General features: G+C 41.2%; 1 protein-coding gene and 1 long non-coding RNA gene across 2 annotated transcripts in view; both read right to left on the reverse strand.

Annotated features, from left to right (window-relative positions):
• Positions 1–29: 29 nt before the first annotated feature.
• On the reverse strand, positions 30–2,606 carry LOC103177503. Its single transcript, XR_487737.2, has 3 exons — positions 2,545–2,606; positions 2,184–2,284; positions 30–87 (listed from the first exon to the last, which is right to left on the reverse strand). It is a non-coding gene; the product is annotated as an uncharacterized LOC103177503 (long non-coding RNA).
• Positions 2,607–2,723: 117 nt separating this feature from the next.
• The window catches only part of LOC103177599 (flocculation protein FLO11-like), a 32,333-nt gene continuing 17,013 nt past the window's right edge, over positions 2,724–18,043 (reverse strand). Inside the window, exons 12-27 of the mRNA XM_042334081.1 lie at positions 17,789–17,836; positions 17,525–17,572; positions 17,366–17,413; positions 16,305–16,406; positions 14,893–14,940; positions 14,628–14,675; positions 14,469–14,516; positions 13,405–13,506; positions 12,444–12,491; positions 12,180–12,227; positions 8,449–8,516; positions 6,946–7,022; positions 5,548–5,599; positions 4,406–4,446; positions 3,933–4,054; positions 2,724–2,827 (exon numbers count right to left, since the gene is read on the reverse strand). Coding sequence (XP_042190015.1) covers positions 2,724–2,827; positions 3,933–4,054; positions 4,406–4,446; positions 5,548–5,599; positions 6,946–7,022; positions 8,449–8,516; positions 12,180–12,227; positions 12,444–12,491; positions 13,405–13,506; positions 14,469–14,516; positions 14,628–14,675; positions 14,893–14,940; positions 16,305–16,406; positions 17,366–17,413; positions 17,525–17,572; positions 17,789–17,836 — 1,052 coding nt within the window. The remainder of the gene's footprint in view (positions 2,828–3,932; positions 4,055–4,405; positions 4,447–5,547; positions 5,600–6,945; positions 7,023–8,448; positions 8,517–12,179; positions 12,228–12,443; positions 12,492–13,404; positions 13,507–14,468; positions 14,517–14,627; positions 14,676–14,892; positions 14,941–16,304; positions 16,407–17,365; positions 17,414–17,524; positions 17,573–17,788; positions 17,837–18,043) is intronic.

Here is an 18,043-nt window from a genome sequence, read left to right on the forward strand (position 1 = left end):
ACACAATGAGGGAAATGTCGGCCGCAGTCAGGACAGCAGTGTTTCCTGACAGTGCAAGTAAGGCGTCAGCAACCATTGCAGCATTATCTGATGTGAAAATGGAGAGAAAATGTATCATACAATACAATCAGACATTACAATTCTTTGTTTTTCTCAAATGAAAGGAAGGAATGTTGGGGCGAGTGAAAGTAGTATTTTGTCTCTGTAAGAAATAATCATTAATACAGATACCAGCATGGACTCTCACATTTAGGATACCTTCTGGAGAATTGACTTGTCTATTCTGTTGATAGGCCTGATGGGGAGGAACTAAATACGTCTTGAAGAGGCTACATATACCGTAACAGGGGGAGGTAACTTGGACTCACGGGAAGAGAACTAGAGACATCTGAATCCTGGAAAGAATGTAAGCAGTGAGAACAAGTGTACCATTATACTCAGTTAGTGTCATATATTCTGGGGTCTGGTAACTCCATATCACGCACAAAATATACAGTCACTACACTTTACAGTATATTCTGTGAAGCGCTTTGACACGGCTCGAAAAAGTAATCAGGCGCTATATCAAATGCAAGAATTATTATATTTATTATATCAGTTTCAAGAAACATGAAACCTATTTCAACTAAAGAGTTCTCCACCCTATGCACCTAAGATCATCCTAACCAATGACACAGGGGCCGAACAAGTTTGGAGATGGAACGTGGAGATTTGCTAAATGCTAAGATTCCTTACTACACGTAAAATACAACACTTAGAGAAGGAAAGGTTTAAAAGGTTTTTTCTTGGTCTGAAAAAAATGGCTTCATCAAAATATTTAACCAAAATATTTAAGTTAAGTTAACCTATTTAACACCTGTCACAGTAGCAGCTTGCGACACTCGGGTCTACCAAGAAAAAACAGTATTGTGGGAATTGCCACTCTTTCTTTATCCACTTGGTGCTGCTCCCTGCACACTGCCAGGTAAAAGCTACTCCATAAAATATTTTCTATTCTTCCTGCAGTTAATATCTTAGATTTCAGACCATTTTACTCTTCAGAATTTACATAAGAAACTTGTGTCAAGTTATCAGGAGAGAAGTCAAGGCCAGGACAATGGACGCATTTAAGAGAATATTTAAAAAAGAAAGCTTTCATGAATAATTTTACCTCTACAGTTTGAACTCTCATTCTTCGATCTAACGCATCATTACTAAATATGCGAGTCTTGCTTTCAACAACAACAACAAGATTCCATTTATAAAGCGCCTTTCACGTCAGGAGGACGTCCCAAGGCGCTGCACAGTTGGGTCATGACCCGAGCAGGGGGAAATGGTCAGGGTGAGGGGAGGGAAAGGAGGGAGCGAGGAGGGGGGAAATGGTCAGGGTGAGGGGAGGGAAGGGAGGGAGCGAGGAGGGAGAAGAGAGTCGAGAGGAGAGCTGAAGGCTTGATATCTGCGACACATCAAGGGAGGTTTTTTTCAGGGTGGGCGTGATGGTGGCAGTTTTTAAGGGAATGGGGACAGAGCCAGAGGAGAGGGACAGGTTGACAATGTCGGTGATATGTGGGGCAAGAAAGTGGAGCTGGGAGATAAGGAGTGGAGTGGGGATGGGGTCAAGGGAGCAGGTAGTTGGTTTCAGGGATAGGATGAGTTTGGTGACAGAGGGTGGGGAAACGGGTACAAAAGTGAGTAGGGGAGGATGGGTAACAGTCGGAGTATGGGAGTGAGGGGGTGGGGGGTTGGTGGATGTTGGAGGGGAAGTGACCGCGGAGCGAATTCCCTTGATCTTGGATTCAAGGAAATCCAGCATCTCCTCGCAGTGAAGGTTGGAGGAGATGACCTGCGCGGGGTGGCGGGGGGACGGAGGAGTCGGGTTGTGGTGGAAAACAGTAGCCTGGGGTTGTTCTTCGCCTCCAGGATTATCCTGGAATAGAAGAATGACTTGGCCGAGGCTAGAGTGGAGCGGTAAATTTTGAGGAGGTCCAGCCAGATTTGTCGGTGGACCGTTAGGCCAGATTTGACACAGGTGCGTTCAGCAGCCCGCACCTGGCTTTTCAGTGAGCGGAGGTGGGTGGTGTACCAGGGGGAGGAGCAGGAGTAGGAGACAGAGCGGGAGTAGGAGACAGTGGCTTTCACACTATTTCTGAACATTTGTAGCTTCTGAAGCCTGCAGACAGACCATCAACTTCCTTGATATTTACCTGCAGTGACATTGATTTTGCGAAGGTCGGAAATACTTATCAGTGAACCCGAATTACATGCGTCTTGCTGATTGGAAAGCCAAATGGATTCATTAAAAAGGCTGTAAGAAGAAACATGCGATGGAAAATACTTTAGTGCATAGTATTGTCATAGACGAGCTAGACTGAAAAGAGAAATTACATGAGATCAAACATAATTCTAAAGGTTTCAATCTCTGAATGGCTAGTAGTCAAAGTATTAACTATTGATCTGGGAGCTTTGATTACTAAAACTTCAATTGTTGATCTAGGAGCTTCAATCTAATGGTCTTTAGCAATCCTTGAGCGTTCATGTCAAATTTCAACGATTTCTGACACCTACCAGTTTGTGGCTGTGTTTTGGATAGTTGAATAGCCCATGTTTGGTTTATAAGTGTAATTGACCCCAACTGTGGAAGAGAAAACAAAATCTTAAAAGATTGAAGGAGTATTACACAGCAAATACAGGAGTAATATTTTCAGGTCTCAATGCACTTTCAAATTGTACACAGTTATTTGGCATTAGGTACTCCGGTGTGGTATTTCTTCACTGGATTCCTTAAAATCAGGAGTCCCATTGGCCTCTGCTTCAGAAGTGGATCTTGTAGGAGGGAAGATTTTGAGATCTTGGAAGTCAGTAATATAAAGTCATATCTGGTTACTGCATGGGAGTTGCTTCTTCCGCCCCCTTCCCACCCCCTCATGTCTTAGATTTCTTACTCAGAAATCCCAATAAAAGATACCACAATCTCAACCCCATTGTTTTCCAAATCTGGACTCCAGCAGTTCCCCCAGGAGGGCCAATGGTTAGATTGGGACCTTCCCCTGACCTCCTAACACCAGTCCTGGAAAACAAAACAGGAGGAACAGAAGCATTTCTTTGATTTATAAGTGCAATTGCCAATTTGTGAATTTAAGATTCTGTTTCCTATTCCATAGATGGGGGCAATTGCTCTTGTGAATAATAATTATCCTTGCATTTGATATACCACCTTATCACATCGTTGAGATATTTTGCACACAAAATATACAGTCAATTCACTTTACAGTATATTCTGTGAAGCCCACTGAGACGTCTCGAAAAGGCGATAAAGCGCTATATCAATTGCAAGGATTATTATATTATGAAGCGCTTCACAGAATATATTATAAAGTGGAGTGAAAGTACTTTGTGGTATTTATGTACATTCCACATTAAAGGATCAAATGTACACTTTCTTTAAAAAAAATCTAAATGAACCCTTGATGTAACCTTCAAAAATGTTTGATTTTTAAAAAGAGCGGCATGAATGCCTCTTTTAAAAAAAAAGCATTACAACCTATGGTTAAATTTAAAATACATTCAACTTCATTTTATTTTTATTTCCTTTTTAAATATTGGGATCTAATTTGCAATATTTAGCAGGATTCCTCAATAAAGAATTGGAGTTGCCCAAATGCAGACTCCATCTGACAAACAGAAGCACATTATGCCAAATCAAACTACCAGTCACTTTACTGCTTTTTCAGAGCGAAGTTCTCACATATCAACGTAATTCTTATCTCTTACTAAGATATATGGATCTCGGATAATGGACCAAGTTAAAACAGATAGACAAGGAAAGCTCATTGCATCCAAGCCATGGCTGTGCCATTCTCCACTCCTCAAGCCCACCAACTATTCATAAACATAGCACTAACTGTCTCAACAATACAACAAATTTGCTGAACAGCTGTGGAACTAAAATTTACCTTCAATGAATTTCTTTATAAATAAAGAATTTGGGTCAAATTCTTTTATATCTTCCAGGATTTGAGATATATTGACGATGCTCTCATTAGTCAATCTTATTGTGATTTCATAGTTAAACCCACTAAAAGAAAAAAAAAGAAAAAATTATTTCAGTTTACAAAATGTCAATTAACCACATGTCTTCTCCTGTGACTACTTGACAAAGTTGATGCTTTATGTTCTGATCTTCAGTTACCATAGATAAATTCATACTTTTCAGTTAATTTAACAATTCTTGCTTTTGATATAGTGTTGTATCATGTCATTGAGATGTCTCAAAAGCACATTATAGGATTTTTGTAGGCAAATTCAGTAGCAAAGTTGTGCACAGCAATGAGCCACAAAAAGCCCTGAAGTTAATGATAAATTTTAAACAAAATTTAATGCTTGGATTCTGCACATAAAACATGCTCATTCTTACCCTCTAACTTACCTGCAATTAAATTTAGTAACATTACAGTAAACCTGAATGATCTGTAAGATAAAATAGACAGCAAGGAAACAGATGAATTTCAGTAAAAGTAAAGTTAAAATAAATGGATCAGAATTAGTCACAACAATTCTCAGACTAATTTTCACTGGCAAATGTTAATTATTCTGATGTTAATTATAGAGATAATCTGCTGCTGTGTACCTCAACAAGGATTAAATTAAATAATTGGAGTGAGATTCCACTTGGGTCTAGATTTACTCTATTAAAAAATATAGCATTTTGGATTATCCAGAATTTGACAAATTCTTGAGCACAGCCTTAATTTTCTGAAGCTGTTTATTTTGTAAAATTCTTTTAAACTTAGTTTTTTTTTAAATGTCTTTGGAACCTCAGAAAATTGGCTTCAAAGTTAAAGCTGAATTAAACCTTAACTTATCAAATTCTAGATGCTTTGAAATGAATGGAGTTTCTCCCAGTGTCCTGACCAACAATCCCCAAAATAAAATTGGTCACTCACTTCATTACTGTTTGTGGGACATTGCAGTGCGCAAATTGTCTGCCACGTTCCCCCATACAACATGCAGTCAATAAATTTTACAGTATATCCTGTGAAGTGCTTTGGGACATCCTCCTGACATGAAAGGCACTATACCAAATGTAAGGATTATTATATTATTATTCAGCACCACAGGTACAGGAAAGCCCAATGTGAAAGGCACTATGTAAGTGTAAATTGTATTGTATTATGCTGACACCCTCTTCCTCTGTCCCATTGTCCACCTCCTCTGAAGGATGACAACTTATACTTTCTAGAGTACGTCCTACCTCACGTATCCCATTGGAGCCTCTATGTATCATACAGTGATCCAATAGATAGTGTTTTGAACTACCAACTTACAATTATCAGTGCATTGGGACATCTTCCTGATATGAAAGGCACTACAGTATATAAATGCAATTTGTTGTTGTTGTTTTATAAATGCTACACAAGCAAAATAAATCTAGGCCCAAGTGGAATTTTATCCCAATAATGACCATATTGTAGCAATTCCAGAATTAGTCATCTATTTTGCAAACTTTAGTCACTCCTTTGCTTCCTGAGTTACTTATGCTAAGGCTCCTATTCAACAAAAGTAATTTACCTCAAAAGCACTTGGAGTATGGACTGAGTTGTTTCTGCACGTTGAATTCATGCTGAAATGACATTTTAGACAAATTATTTATGTAGCAAAATCAATATTAATTGTTGAAAGAAGAGGCCATCTTAAGTTACAATGTACAAGATACTGATTTGATGTATAGTAGCTGTGTGATACCATACATCAATCACTCCACGCATCTCAACTACAACCTCTATGCAGCACACTGAATAGATTTTCCATAGAGATTTGTGTCAATCACAGACTAGATCACTCTTGTGAGAACACACAGGTTCAGTCAGCAGTCTGGACCAGCAAGATGCTTTGTGTAGCTAATTCTCAATGACCGTATCAACAATTTGCAAACACTTATTTTACTTGCACCAAGAGGTCTAGAGAGTTTACAGAAATCACAAGTACCAGTCTATAATGTAGCTTCATTTATTCATTCATTCATTCTGTAGTGGAATCTATTACAATAGTACAATATACAAATGTGTGCTGGATGTCGGGCTGGAATGGCTTCAGTTCCAATCATGATATGTTCATTGTGCCCTTCATCCTTTTGAGGTTGATGAAAAGAGTACCACATCCAAAGTCTTCCAAAGGTGATGGGGTTGGTGGGCAGGAGGTTACGTCATTAATGGATGCTGTGCTTGGCTGTATGCTGCAGCGCAGGTATAGATTGCTGCACCAGTTTGCACTAATAATAATAATAATAATAATAATCCTTGCATTTGATATAGCGCTTTTCACGTCGGGAGGACGTCCCAAAGCGCTTCACAGAATATACTGTAAAGTGAATTGACTGTATATTTGTGGGCGAACGCGGCAGCCAATTGCGCACAGCAATGTCCCACAAACAGTCGTAGATTGAAAATGACCAATTTATTATTGTTTTTGGTTTTGGAGGGATTATTATTAGGCGTGTGGAGTAAGGAAACTTGCCCAAGGTTTCGCCCTGCCTGGAATTGAACTCAGGTCTCTCACTTGCAAAGCGAGTGCTCTAACCACTGAGCTACAGGACTCCAAAAACACTGCCTTTTCCATAGGCATTGAGATAATTACAAAACTAACCGTACTTATTTTTTTGATAAGCTGGATGTCTGACAGACTCAGAAATCCATCACCATGCTTAAGAGTATCTAAACCAGACAGAGTTCCACCTATGCACGGAAATCTCCCGAGTCTGGATTGCAATACGTACTCTCTCCGGAGAGATGCCCCTGCTTAACTAGTTCCACAGAGTATTAGGTGCAGATTAGCAAGAGCCAAGGCTTGGAGAATTCAAAATGTGCATTATAGTACTGGAGCTTAACTGGCGAAAACAGCATATTTTATTATTGAAAGCATTGTCTTTAGCACAGTCAGTTGGCGTCTTTTTCCTATTCTTATACCTACCTCGGAGTCTTCACAGTTGCATTCCCATTATTTTCTAATGAGTATTTACAAAAAAGTTCGCATAGATGATTTCTGAACTGTGTGGGTAAAGTAAAAATGATCAATATGCATCTTTCTTTTTTTTAAAAAATCACATTTTTATTGCTTTTATCGTATCCTAGTTCTGATCTTCAAATAATAATAATAATAATCCTTGCATTTGATATAGCGCTTTTCACGTCGGGAGGACGTCCCAAAGCGCTTCACAGAACACACTGTAAAGTGAATTGACTGTATATTTGTGGGCGAATGCGGCAGCCAATTGCACACAGCAATGTCCCACAAACAGTCGTAGATTGAAAATGGCCAATTTAATTATTGTTTTTTTTGTTGTTTTTTGGAGGGATTATTATTAGGCGTGTGGAGTAAGGAAACTTGCCCAAGGTTTCGCCCTGCCTGGAAATGAACTCAGCTCTCTCACTTGCAAAGCGAGTGCTCTAACCACTGAGCTACAGGACTCCACTGTCTACAATGTCTCCATACCTGCTGTGTCTCTATGATCTCCTCCAATTCTTCTCCCACCCAATCCCTCCACTCCACAAACGCAGGCCTGGTGTATGTCTACATCTCCCTTAGGCAACAAAAATATCCAACCACTATTCTCTCGCTCTTTGGATCTCTCTCCAAAATCCTCTCCTCAACCCCACCCCCCCTTCAATCTGCTTCTCATCAACAACATCTTTTGTCATTTCCCTTACCTATCACACACCCTCCTTGGATTCCCAATCTTATCTCTATAAAGTGCTTGCAGATGTTATCCTTTATGAAATATGCTATAACAGAGCCAGTTCTTATCGTATTCTCTTTCCGCAGCCCAGTCATAAGTTAAACACAAATAATTACCAACTGACACTTGATTAAAGCTAAAGTTTAATTGAAATTGTCTGTACAAGTGATTTGGGGTCTAATTTGAGTGATTTCACAAAGGATTTATAAATAATAAATCATGCAGTTAGCTGGATGGGTCAGAAGCCAACCCTCTGTGACTCCACTTGATTGCCAATCCCAGTTCCTACTTCAGTTAAGCCAAAGAAAGCTGCTGGAGAATGGTAGATGATAGGTGTCAATCAGCATCTGAGCTCCAGGAGGTCAGCGTTAGACACAGATGCAGGTTCTGCTATTTCAAATTGCCTTTGCAAATTGTGCAAACCAGACCTCAATAAATGAGACTTTGAAGCTGTATTTAATAATGACCCTTGCATTTGATACAGCATCTATATCATCAAAACAAATCTTTTGACTTGTATCATGGAATTTTTAACAGTCACCTGAACAGGAAAACAGGAGCTTGATTTAAATGTTATCAGCTGAAGGACAACACCTTTCAGCCGAGACTGAAAGCTCAAAATGCCAACTGGAAACAACAAACTTCATGATTCCGAGACAAGAATGGCACTAAGTGAACCCGCTGACCACCCAACAGGTAAGTGGAAAGTAGGATAGACTAAAAAGTAAATTACTTACCTGCTGGTAAACATCTTCCATTTGATCTGAAGGTGACTTAATCCACCCGGAAATTTGGTAGATGTTACCTATGATAAAATTATAATAATAATAATAATGCTTGCATTTGATATACTGGGTTCCTACTTACTGCTAGGTAAACATGAATAAAAATAAATGGTTTAGAGGAAGGAATGTGGATGATCTGCACCTCAAAGTAATCAATCTGTAATGAAACAAGGGCAAAATACTGCAAAGCTGATAATGCAAATTAGACATCAGGGGATGGAATGATGATCAAGAACTATTACAGTTGTACACTTTCTATCATTGAATACCCCTCTTTTCAGCCATGCCAGTAGATGGAGCTGTTACACAGCAAGACTATTGGGGGAGAGCAATAGAAAGGAATAAGAGTTGACGTGTCCGATTGCAAGTGCCTTTGCTCTGAGTTAATCAGAGAGTGTGGCAGATGCAAAAGTGAATGATTACTAAGGAATTGAAAAAGGAAGCAAAAGTATTGGCCTCATATAACAATCTCACAACAAATGAACACAAAGAATGCCCATTTAGTTAAACCAGCAGACAGTTGCCATCAGTGGAATTGGTGTCCAAAAATATCAATGCCCCAGAAGGGGAGGAAGGAAAAGAGTATCTCAGTATTCTAACACTAGGATCAGATACAGATCAGATCAAGTTATCAAATCTTAAGAATTGTGTTGCAATACAAAAGTGAACAGAAATGGCATAATAATTATGTAACACAGACAGGCACAACCTGGTCAAAAGTAGTGCACCGGCCTTTTATAATGCCTGTTAGATGGGAATAGGTAAATAAATTACTGGCAAGGAAGGACCTGAAAATTAATACACACAATTTACATTTATATCATGCCTTTCACAATGTGCTTGACTCTGCTGAAATTCAAAATAATTGATTTGTTTTTGGAGTAGAAAATGTCTTGGTACGTTTGTGAAGCTGTGCACAGTAGCTGCACGTTGCCATAAATTTCTGGGGCATTAAAAGGGGAATTGTACTGGAATATTGAAGGAAAACTAATAGGAATCTAGGAAAAGTACAGGCTGCCTCTTCTCAAATTGCTCAAACATTTCTTCACTACATAGCTATTTAATTTTCTCTTGAAATTCCACAGCCTATCTGGGGAGTGTATCATACATAATTATAGGTGATGTTAGTCATATTGAAATAAAGGTGGAACAAGGGTAATGATTGAGAGACAACACGCCTTCGTGACATTGCACATTTAAAAAGAATACAAACATAGTGGATAATTTGGAGTTGATGAAATTCTTGAACATATCCTCAGATTCTAGATGGAAGGGAGGCGTATGATGTCCAATGGCCTTTTGTTGCCCTGTTTTCTCACTGCCCCAACAACAACAACAAGATTCCATTTATAGAGCGCCTTTCACGTCAGGAAGACGTCCCAAGGTGCTGTACAGTTGGGTCAGGACCCGAGCAGGGGGGAAATGGTCAGGGTGAGGGGAGGGAGCGAGGAGGGGGTAGAGAGTCGAGAGGGGAGCCGAAGGCTCGGTCAAAGAGAAAGGTCTTGAGACCGGCCATGAAGGAGGAAAGGGAGGAGGCGGCGAAGGCACTGGGGGATAGAGTTCTAAAGCCTAGGGGCTGAGAGGCTGAAGGCCCGGCCACCGAAAGTAGGGCGGTTGGGGCGGGGGATGTGGAGCAGACGGGAGCCAGAGGAACGGAGGGTACGGGCAGGTAGGGGGATAGTAGGTCAGAGAGGTAGGAGGGAGCAAGGCCGTGAATGGCCTTGTAGGTGAGGACGAGGATCTTGAAATCGATCCTCTGGGGGATGGGGAGCCAGTGGAGGCGAGCGAGGGTGGGAGTGATGTGGTGGCGAAGCCTGGTGCGGGACAGTACACGAGCTGCAGAGTTCTGAATGACCTGCAGCTTATGGAGGGAGGTGCCGGGAAGGCCGGCGAGGATGGAGTTCCCATAGTCCAGCCTTGAGGCGTGGACCAGAGTTTCAGCAGCGTGAGGGGTGAGGTAGTGCCGTAGTCTGGCGATATTCCGGAGGTGATGGAAGGCAGTGCCAGTTGTGGCGCGGATATGACGGAGAAAGGACAGCTCAGGGTCGAACAGAGGTCCCTGACAGGCTTTGAGAGGTGGAGAGTGCAGCCTTGGATGCTGATGTGTCAGCGCCTGAGGTGCGGAGGCGCTAACGTGAGCCAATCAGGAGGGCCTCAGTTTTATGCACGTTGAGCTGAAGAAAGTTGTCTCTCGTCCAGGAAAGTATCACTGGGATCAAGAGATAATCAAAACAAATACAGCAGAGTGGAATACTTTCAAGTTAAAGGGCAGCAACTCTACCTACTGTAAAATCATCAGGTGTTAAAATCAAGGAGAATTAAGAAAAAAATAAAAGTTTTCTGTTTTCTGCAGTTCCTAAAAACAACCAACTACTAAATTAAGACTATGAATTTAGCCTCAATGTAGCTATGAACATTCCACAAATCTGAGCAAATTGTTAAGATGATTTGCACAGATAACAAGCCCTGCTTCCAAATGAAGATTGAATTGAAATTCTTCAATTCAATCTTGATTTGGAAGCTGGGCTTGTTTTACAATTTTAGGGGAGGCCAGCTAATAGCAGCGATGCTGTAATAGAGGTCTTATAGACTAAGACTCAATCGAATTTGGGTGACTTAAGTAGATAAAAAATAGGATTTATTCAGAAACTCAGTCTGGTTTGAATGCTATTGAGCACAGTGATGGATTTCTGCAGGTATCAGACACTCGACTAAACAAAACATACTGGGAAATAGGAAAATGGAAATTGGCCATTTTAGCATGAAGAGCCAGCTGGAAACATGCAGGCCAGCGCCTAGGATGCACAATCAACAAATACCCTTCATGCTGATGAAACATTTTAAAGAATTTAACTGCAGAGAGAACATTTGCAGTACCTGTCATGTTCACTGTGGGAGCCGTGTTATTAGTTAGAACTCTGAAGCCCGTGTCCTCTCCCGCACCAGGCTCCATGACCCTATCAGCCCCATCCTCGCCCAACTCCACTGGCTTCGTATCACACAGAGGATACAGTTCAAGATCCTGGTCGTCACCTTCAAAGCCCTCCATGGTCTTGCTTCCGACTACCTCTGCGATCCCCTACCAACCTGCCCGCTCCCTCCGCTCAGTGGGCGATCCCGACCTTCATTTCAGGTCCGAAACACTGATTGTCCTGCGCCTTGGGACGTCCTCCCAATGTTCATTCCCACAGCTCAGTGGGCTCCAGCCTGGCTCACGTCTCCCACCTCGCTCACCCTACTATTGGGATGCAGGCCTTCTGCCACTCTGCCCCCACCCTCTGGAACTCCATCCTGTAGTCCCTTCAGCTTGCCCTGTTCCTTGTCTCCTTCAAGACTCTCCTCTTTGTCTGTGCTTTCGATTTCCCTGTTCCCCCCCCTGCCCTCCACGATCCTGACCCCCAGCTCGGGTCTGTCCAGCACCTGGGGACATCCTCCCGATGTGAAAGGTGCTATAGTAATGTAATTTGGTGGTGGTTGTTATCCGGACTGAACACGACAAGTCATGAGCAGTATATAGTACTGTATATACCATAATAATATAATATAGCATTAACATATATTCCCCTTGCCTTTGGCCTGACACCTTCTTATACAGTATTTTATACACTTATACTAATAAGCAAGTTCACTATTTAGACAGTAGACATAGTACATCCTGATATAAACAAATTGGTTTCTGGTACCTGTTGGGATGAATGATGTGGATATGATATTAGTTGTGCTAGAAGGAGCTGAAAAGAGACAACCAGGAGTCAGTTTGAATATAACATAAGTAAAGTAGTGCTAACAAATCCAATGCCATGCATATGTCTACAGAGTAATTACATGAATATAACTGTATTGAGGCTGTCCAAATAGCTCAGCAAGTTTACTGTTTAGACAGTAGACTCATAATCACAGTTCACATTTTCAGTACCTGCTGTGCTAAACAAATTGGTTTCTGGTACCTGCTAAAGTGGATTCACTGGATGTGATATTAGTGTTGTTGGAAGTGGCTGAAAAGAGACAAACAGTGGTCAGATTGAATATAATATGAGTGAAGTAGTTCTAACAATTCCAGTAGAGTAGCCCAATGATGTTTGCTTTAGGTCCAATGCAATCCATATAAAAAGGATTATTATTTATTGTAATCATAATAATAATCATTAGAATATTTTAGAATATACAGCACAGAAACAGGCCATTAGGCCCAACTGGCCTATGTCGGTGTTTATGCTCCACATGAGCCTCCTCCTGCCCTTCCTCAACTAAGCCTTCGATCATAACCTTCTATTCCTTTCTCCCTCATGTACCCGTCTAGCTTCCCCTTAAATACATCTTTGCTAAGTGCCTCAACAACTCCTTGTGGTAGCATGTTCCACATTCCCACCACTATCTGTGTGAATAAATTTCTTCTAACTTCCCTATTTGATCTATTTGTGACTATTTGATATTGATGGCCCCTAGTTTGGTCTCCCCCAAAAGTGAAAATATCTTCCCCATGTCTACCCTATCAAAACCTTTCATCATTTTAAAGAACTCTATCAGGTCGTCCAAGCATGTTCAGCCTTTCCTGATAGATACAACCTCTCAGTTCTGGGATCATCCTTGTGAATCTCCTTTGCACCCTCTCCAGTGCCTCCAAATCCCTTCTGTAATGTAGGGACCAGAACTGCACACAGTATTCTAAGTGTGGTCTAACCAAGGTTCTAAGGAGGTTTACCATAACTTCCCTACATTTTCTTTCTGTCCCTCTAGAAGTGAATCCCAATGCCCAGTTTGCCTTTTTTGTGGCCTGAAAAACCTCATTGCTACTTTTAGTGAATTGTGCATATGTACCCCTCTCCCTTGTTAGATTGCACCAAGAGGCAGTCCAGGGTTCCCACAGTTATAAACTGGCCCATCTCTGGGCAGAGCAGATTGTAATACCTGGCATGCTGGATGAAGAAGATGTCGTCACTGTGTCAGATTTATTTCTGGTCCCTGCTGAGCTGGATGATGTGGATGTGATATTAGTTGTGCTGGAAGGAGCTGAAAAAAGACAACTCGCGGTCAGATGGAATGAATCTTGTTCACGCCCCCCGCCTCGCTCGCCCCACTATTTGCAGGCGGGCCTGCTGCCACTCTGCCCCCCACCCTCTGGAAATCCATGCCGCAGGACCTCCACCTCGTCCCCTCCCTTGTCTCATTCAAGACCTATTTCAAGACCCTCCTGTTTGACTGTGCTTTCGAACACCCTGCTTTGGCCCCTGCCCTCCACCATCCCGGATCCCGACCCCCAGCTCAGGTTCGAAACTCTGTCTGTTCAGGGCCTTGGGATGTTCTCACGACGTGAAAGCCGCAATACAAATGGAATTTTGTTGTTGTTGTTATCTGGACTGAACACGACAAGTCACAAGCAGTATATAATACTGCATATAACAAAATAACATTGTATAGCATTAACTTATATTGCCCTTGCCATTGGCCTGACACCTTCTTATACAGTATACTATATACTTATACTGTATATTAAATCATTTAGTAAACAATATTATAATCGTATTAGTCGACAAACAATGGCTTTTACCAGAAGAGAGCTGAAAGTCATCATCAGTGTTATTGTCATTAAAGGTATGTTCATTTGCCTGGAAATATAGACCATGCTCGAAGAGAATGGAAACCGGAATGATTTGCATATATGCACGCCACCTGCACATGGAAATGTCCCTGGGCTCTCTCTCTCTCACTTAGCAATATTCCTTACTATCCAAGTATTTATCTCCCTGTTAAACATCCTCCTGACACAAAAGGCGACACATGTATGTAAATGTTTTGTTAATGTATATTTAAAAAAATTGTACAAATTCAGAATACTGTGTTTAAATCAATTAAACATTTTCACACTCATGCACTCGCTTCTAAAACCTGTTGTCATCTGAAACAGAAATCCCAATTAACAATTGTTTCGTATTACAATTGACACTCATTATCATAGCTCACATTTGCAGTACCTGATGTGCTGGTTGGAGAAGATGGCATCACCCTGTCAGTGGCTATCACTGTAAGAAGAGCACGAGCCATTAGATCAAATCCTGACACAATTCAAAACAGAAATCCCAGTTAGCAAACGTTTCCATACATCCTGATATAAACAAATTAGTTTTTGGTACCTGTTGGGACGAATGATGTGGATGTGATATTAGTTCTGTTAGAAGGAGCTGAAAAGAGACAACCAGGGGTCAGTTTGAATATAACATAAGTAAAGTAGTGCTAACAATCCAATGCCATGCATACGCTTACAGTGTAATTACATGAATATAACTGTATTGAGGCTGTCCAAATAGCTCAGCGAGTTTACTATTTAGACAGTAGACACTCATAATCACAGTTCACATTTGCAGTACCTGCTGTGCTAAACAAATTGTTTTCTCGTACCTGCTAAAGTGGATTCACTGGATGTGATATTAGTTGTGTTGGAAGTGGCTGAAAAGAGATGAACAGTGGTCAGACTGAATATAACATGAGTGAAGTCGTGCTAACAATTCCAGTAGAGTAGCCCAATGATGTTTGCTTTAGGTCCAATGTAAATCCAACTAAAAAGGCTTATTATTTATTATAATCATAATAATAATCATTAGAATACTTTAGAATATACAGCACAGAAACAGGCCATTAGGCCCAGCTGGTCTATGTCGGTGTTTATGCTCCACATGAGCCTCCTCCTGCCCTTCCTCAACTAAGCCTTCGATCATAACTTTCTATTCCTTTCTCCCTCATGTACCTATCCAGCTTCCCCTTAAATACATCTATGCTATTTGCCTCAACGACTCCTTGTGGTAGCATATTCCACATTCCCACTGCTCTCTGTGTGAATAAATTTCTTCTAACTTCCCTATTTGATCTATTTGTGACTATTTGATATTGATGGCCCCTGGTTTGGTCTCCCCCACAAGTGGAAACATCTTCACTGTGTCTACCCTATCAAAACCTTTCATCATTTTAAAGATTTCTATCAGGTCACCCCGTACCCTCCTCTTTTCAAGGGAAAAGGGTCCAAGCATGTTCAGCTTTTCCTGAAAGGTATAACCTCTGAGTTCTGGGATCATCCTTGTGAATCTCCTTTGCACCCTTTCCAGTGCCTCTACATCCCTTCTTTCAGGTGGGGACCAGAACTGCACACAGTATTTTAAGTGTGGTCTCACCAAGGTTCTAAGGAAGTTTACCATAACTTCTCTGGTTTTCATTTCTATCCTTCTAGAAGTGAATCCCAATGCCTGGTTGGCCATTTTTATGGCTTTATTAACCTCGTTGCTACTTTTAGTGAATTGTGGATGTATACCCCAAGTTCCCTTTGCTCCTCTACCCCATTTAGGTTTTTACTTTCCAGGATGTATGTGACTTCCTTATTTCCTCTTCCAAAATGTACCACCTCACACTTTTCTACGTTGAAATCCTTACAATTGGCACTGTGCCTTTAACGTTGGAAAATACTTCACGGGAAATACTGTAAAGTGGTGTGACAGTGTGTTTGTGGGCAAATATAATTATTTGTCAGGAGCAAGCCTCCACTTACTCCCCCACAAGTCTCCCCCACCACCCCCACTCTCCTGAAGGCACAAAAAGCTATTGCACTTCTCGGTGGTCAATGTGAGCTCTCCCTTTCCCTTGAGTTGCTCAGGCTTCACACACGTTTCCCACACTGACAGAGTAAATTTGAGGAACTCACTGGGATGGAGGAGGTGTGTTCATGCCATGAATCCCCTCTCCCTTGTTAGATTGCACCAAGAGGCAGTCGGGTTCCCACAGTTATAAACTGGCCCATCTCTGGGCAGAGCAGATTGTAATACCTGGCGTGCTGGATGAAGAAGATGTCGTCACTGTGTCAGATTTATTTCTGGTACCTGCTGAACTGGATGGTGTGGATGTGATATTAGTTGTGCTGTAAGGAGCTGAAAAAAGACAACTCGCGGTCAGATGGAATGAGTCTAGTTCACGCCCCCCGCCTCGCTCGCCCCACTATTTGCAGGCGGGCCTGCTGCCACTCTGTCCCCACCCTCTGGAAATCCATGCCGCAGGTCCTCCACCTCGTCCCCTCCATTGCCTCATTCAAGACCTATTTCAAGACCCTCCTGTTTGACTGTGCTTTCGAACACCCTGCTTTGGCCCCTGCCCTCCACCATCCCGGATCCCGACGCCCAGCTCAGGTCCGAAACTCTTGTCTGTTCAGGGCCTTGGGACGTCCTCCCAATATGAAAGCCGCAATACAAATGTAATTTTGTTGTTGTTGTTATCTGGACTGAACACGACAAGTCACAAGCAGTATATAATATTGTATATAACATAATAATATTGTATAGCATTAACTTATATTGCCTTTGGCCTGACACCTTCTTATACAGTACACTATATACTTATACTGTATATTATCATTCAGTATACAATATAATAATCGTATTAGTCGACAAACAATGGCTTTTACCAAATCAGAAGAGAGCTGAAAGTCATCATCAGTGTTATTATCATTAAAGGTATGTTCATTTGCCTGGAAATATAGACCATGCTCGAAGAGAATGGAAACCGGAATGATTTGCATATATGCACGCCACCTGCACATGGAAATGTCCCTGGGCTCTCTCTCTCTCACTTAGCAATATTCCTTACTATCCAAGTATTTATCTCCCTGTTAAACATCCTCCTGACACAAAAGGCGACACATGTATGTAAATGTTTTGTTAATGTATATTTAAAAAAATTGTACAAATTCAGAATACTGTGTTTAAATCAATTAAACATTTTCACACTCATGCACTCGCTTCTAAAACCTGTTGTCATCTGAAACAGAAATCCCAATTAACAATTGTTTCGTATTACAATTGACACTCATTATCATAGCTCACATTTGCAGTACCTGATGTGCTGGTTGGAGAAGATGGCATCACCCTGTCAGTGGCTATCACTGTAAGAAGAGCACGAGCCATTAGATCAAATCCTGACACAATTCAAAACAGAAATCCCAGTTAGCAAACGTTTCCATACATCCTGATATAAACAAATTAGTTTTTGGTACCTGTTGGGACGAATGATGTGGATGTGATATTAGTTCTGTTAGAAGGAGCTGAAAAAGACAACCAGGGGTCAGTTTGAATATAACATAAGTAAAGTAGTGCTAACAATCCAATGCCATGCATACGCTTACAGTGTAATTACATGAATATAACTGTATTGAGGCTGTCCAAATAGCTCAGCGAGTTTACTATTTAGACAGTAGACACTCATAATCACAGTTCACATTTGCAGTACCTGCTGTGCTAAACAAATTGTTTTCTCGTACCTGCTAAAGTGGATTCACTGGATGTGATATTAGTTGTGTTGGAAGTGGCTGAAAAGAGATGAACAGTGGTCAGACTGAATATAACATGAGTGAAGTCGTGCTAACAATTCCAGTAGAGTAGCCCAATGATGTTTGCTTTCGGTCCAATGTAAATCCATCTAAAAAGGCTTATTATTTATTATAATCATAATAATAATCATTAGAATATTCAGAATATACACCATAGAAACAGGCCATTTGGCCCAACTGGTCTAT

The sequence above is a fragment of the Callorhinchus milii genome, unplaced genomic scaffold (assembly GCF_018977255.1).
Source record: "Callorhinchus milii isolate IMCB2004 unplaced genomic scaffold, IMCB_Cmil_1.0 Scaffold4, whole genome shotgun sequence".
Classification (NCBI taxonomy): domain Eukaryota; kingdom Metazoa; phylum Chordata; class Chondrichthyes; order Chimaeriformes; family Callorhinchidae; genus Callorhinchus; species Callorhinchus milii.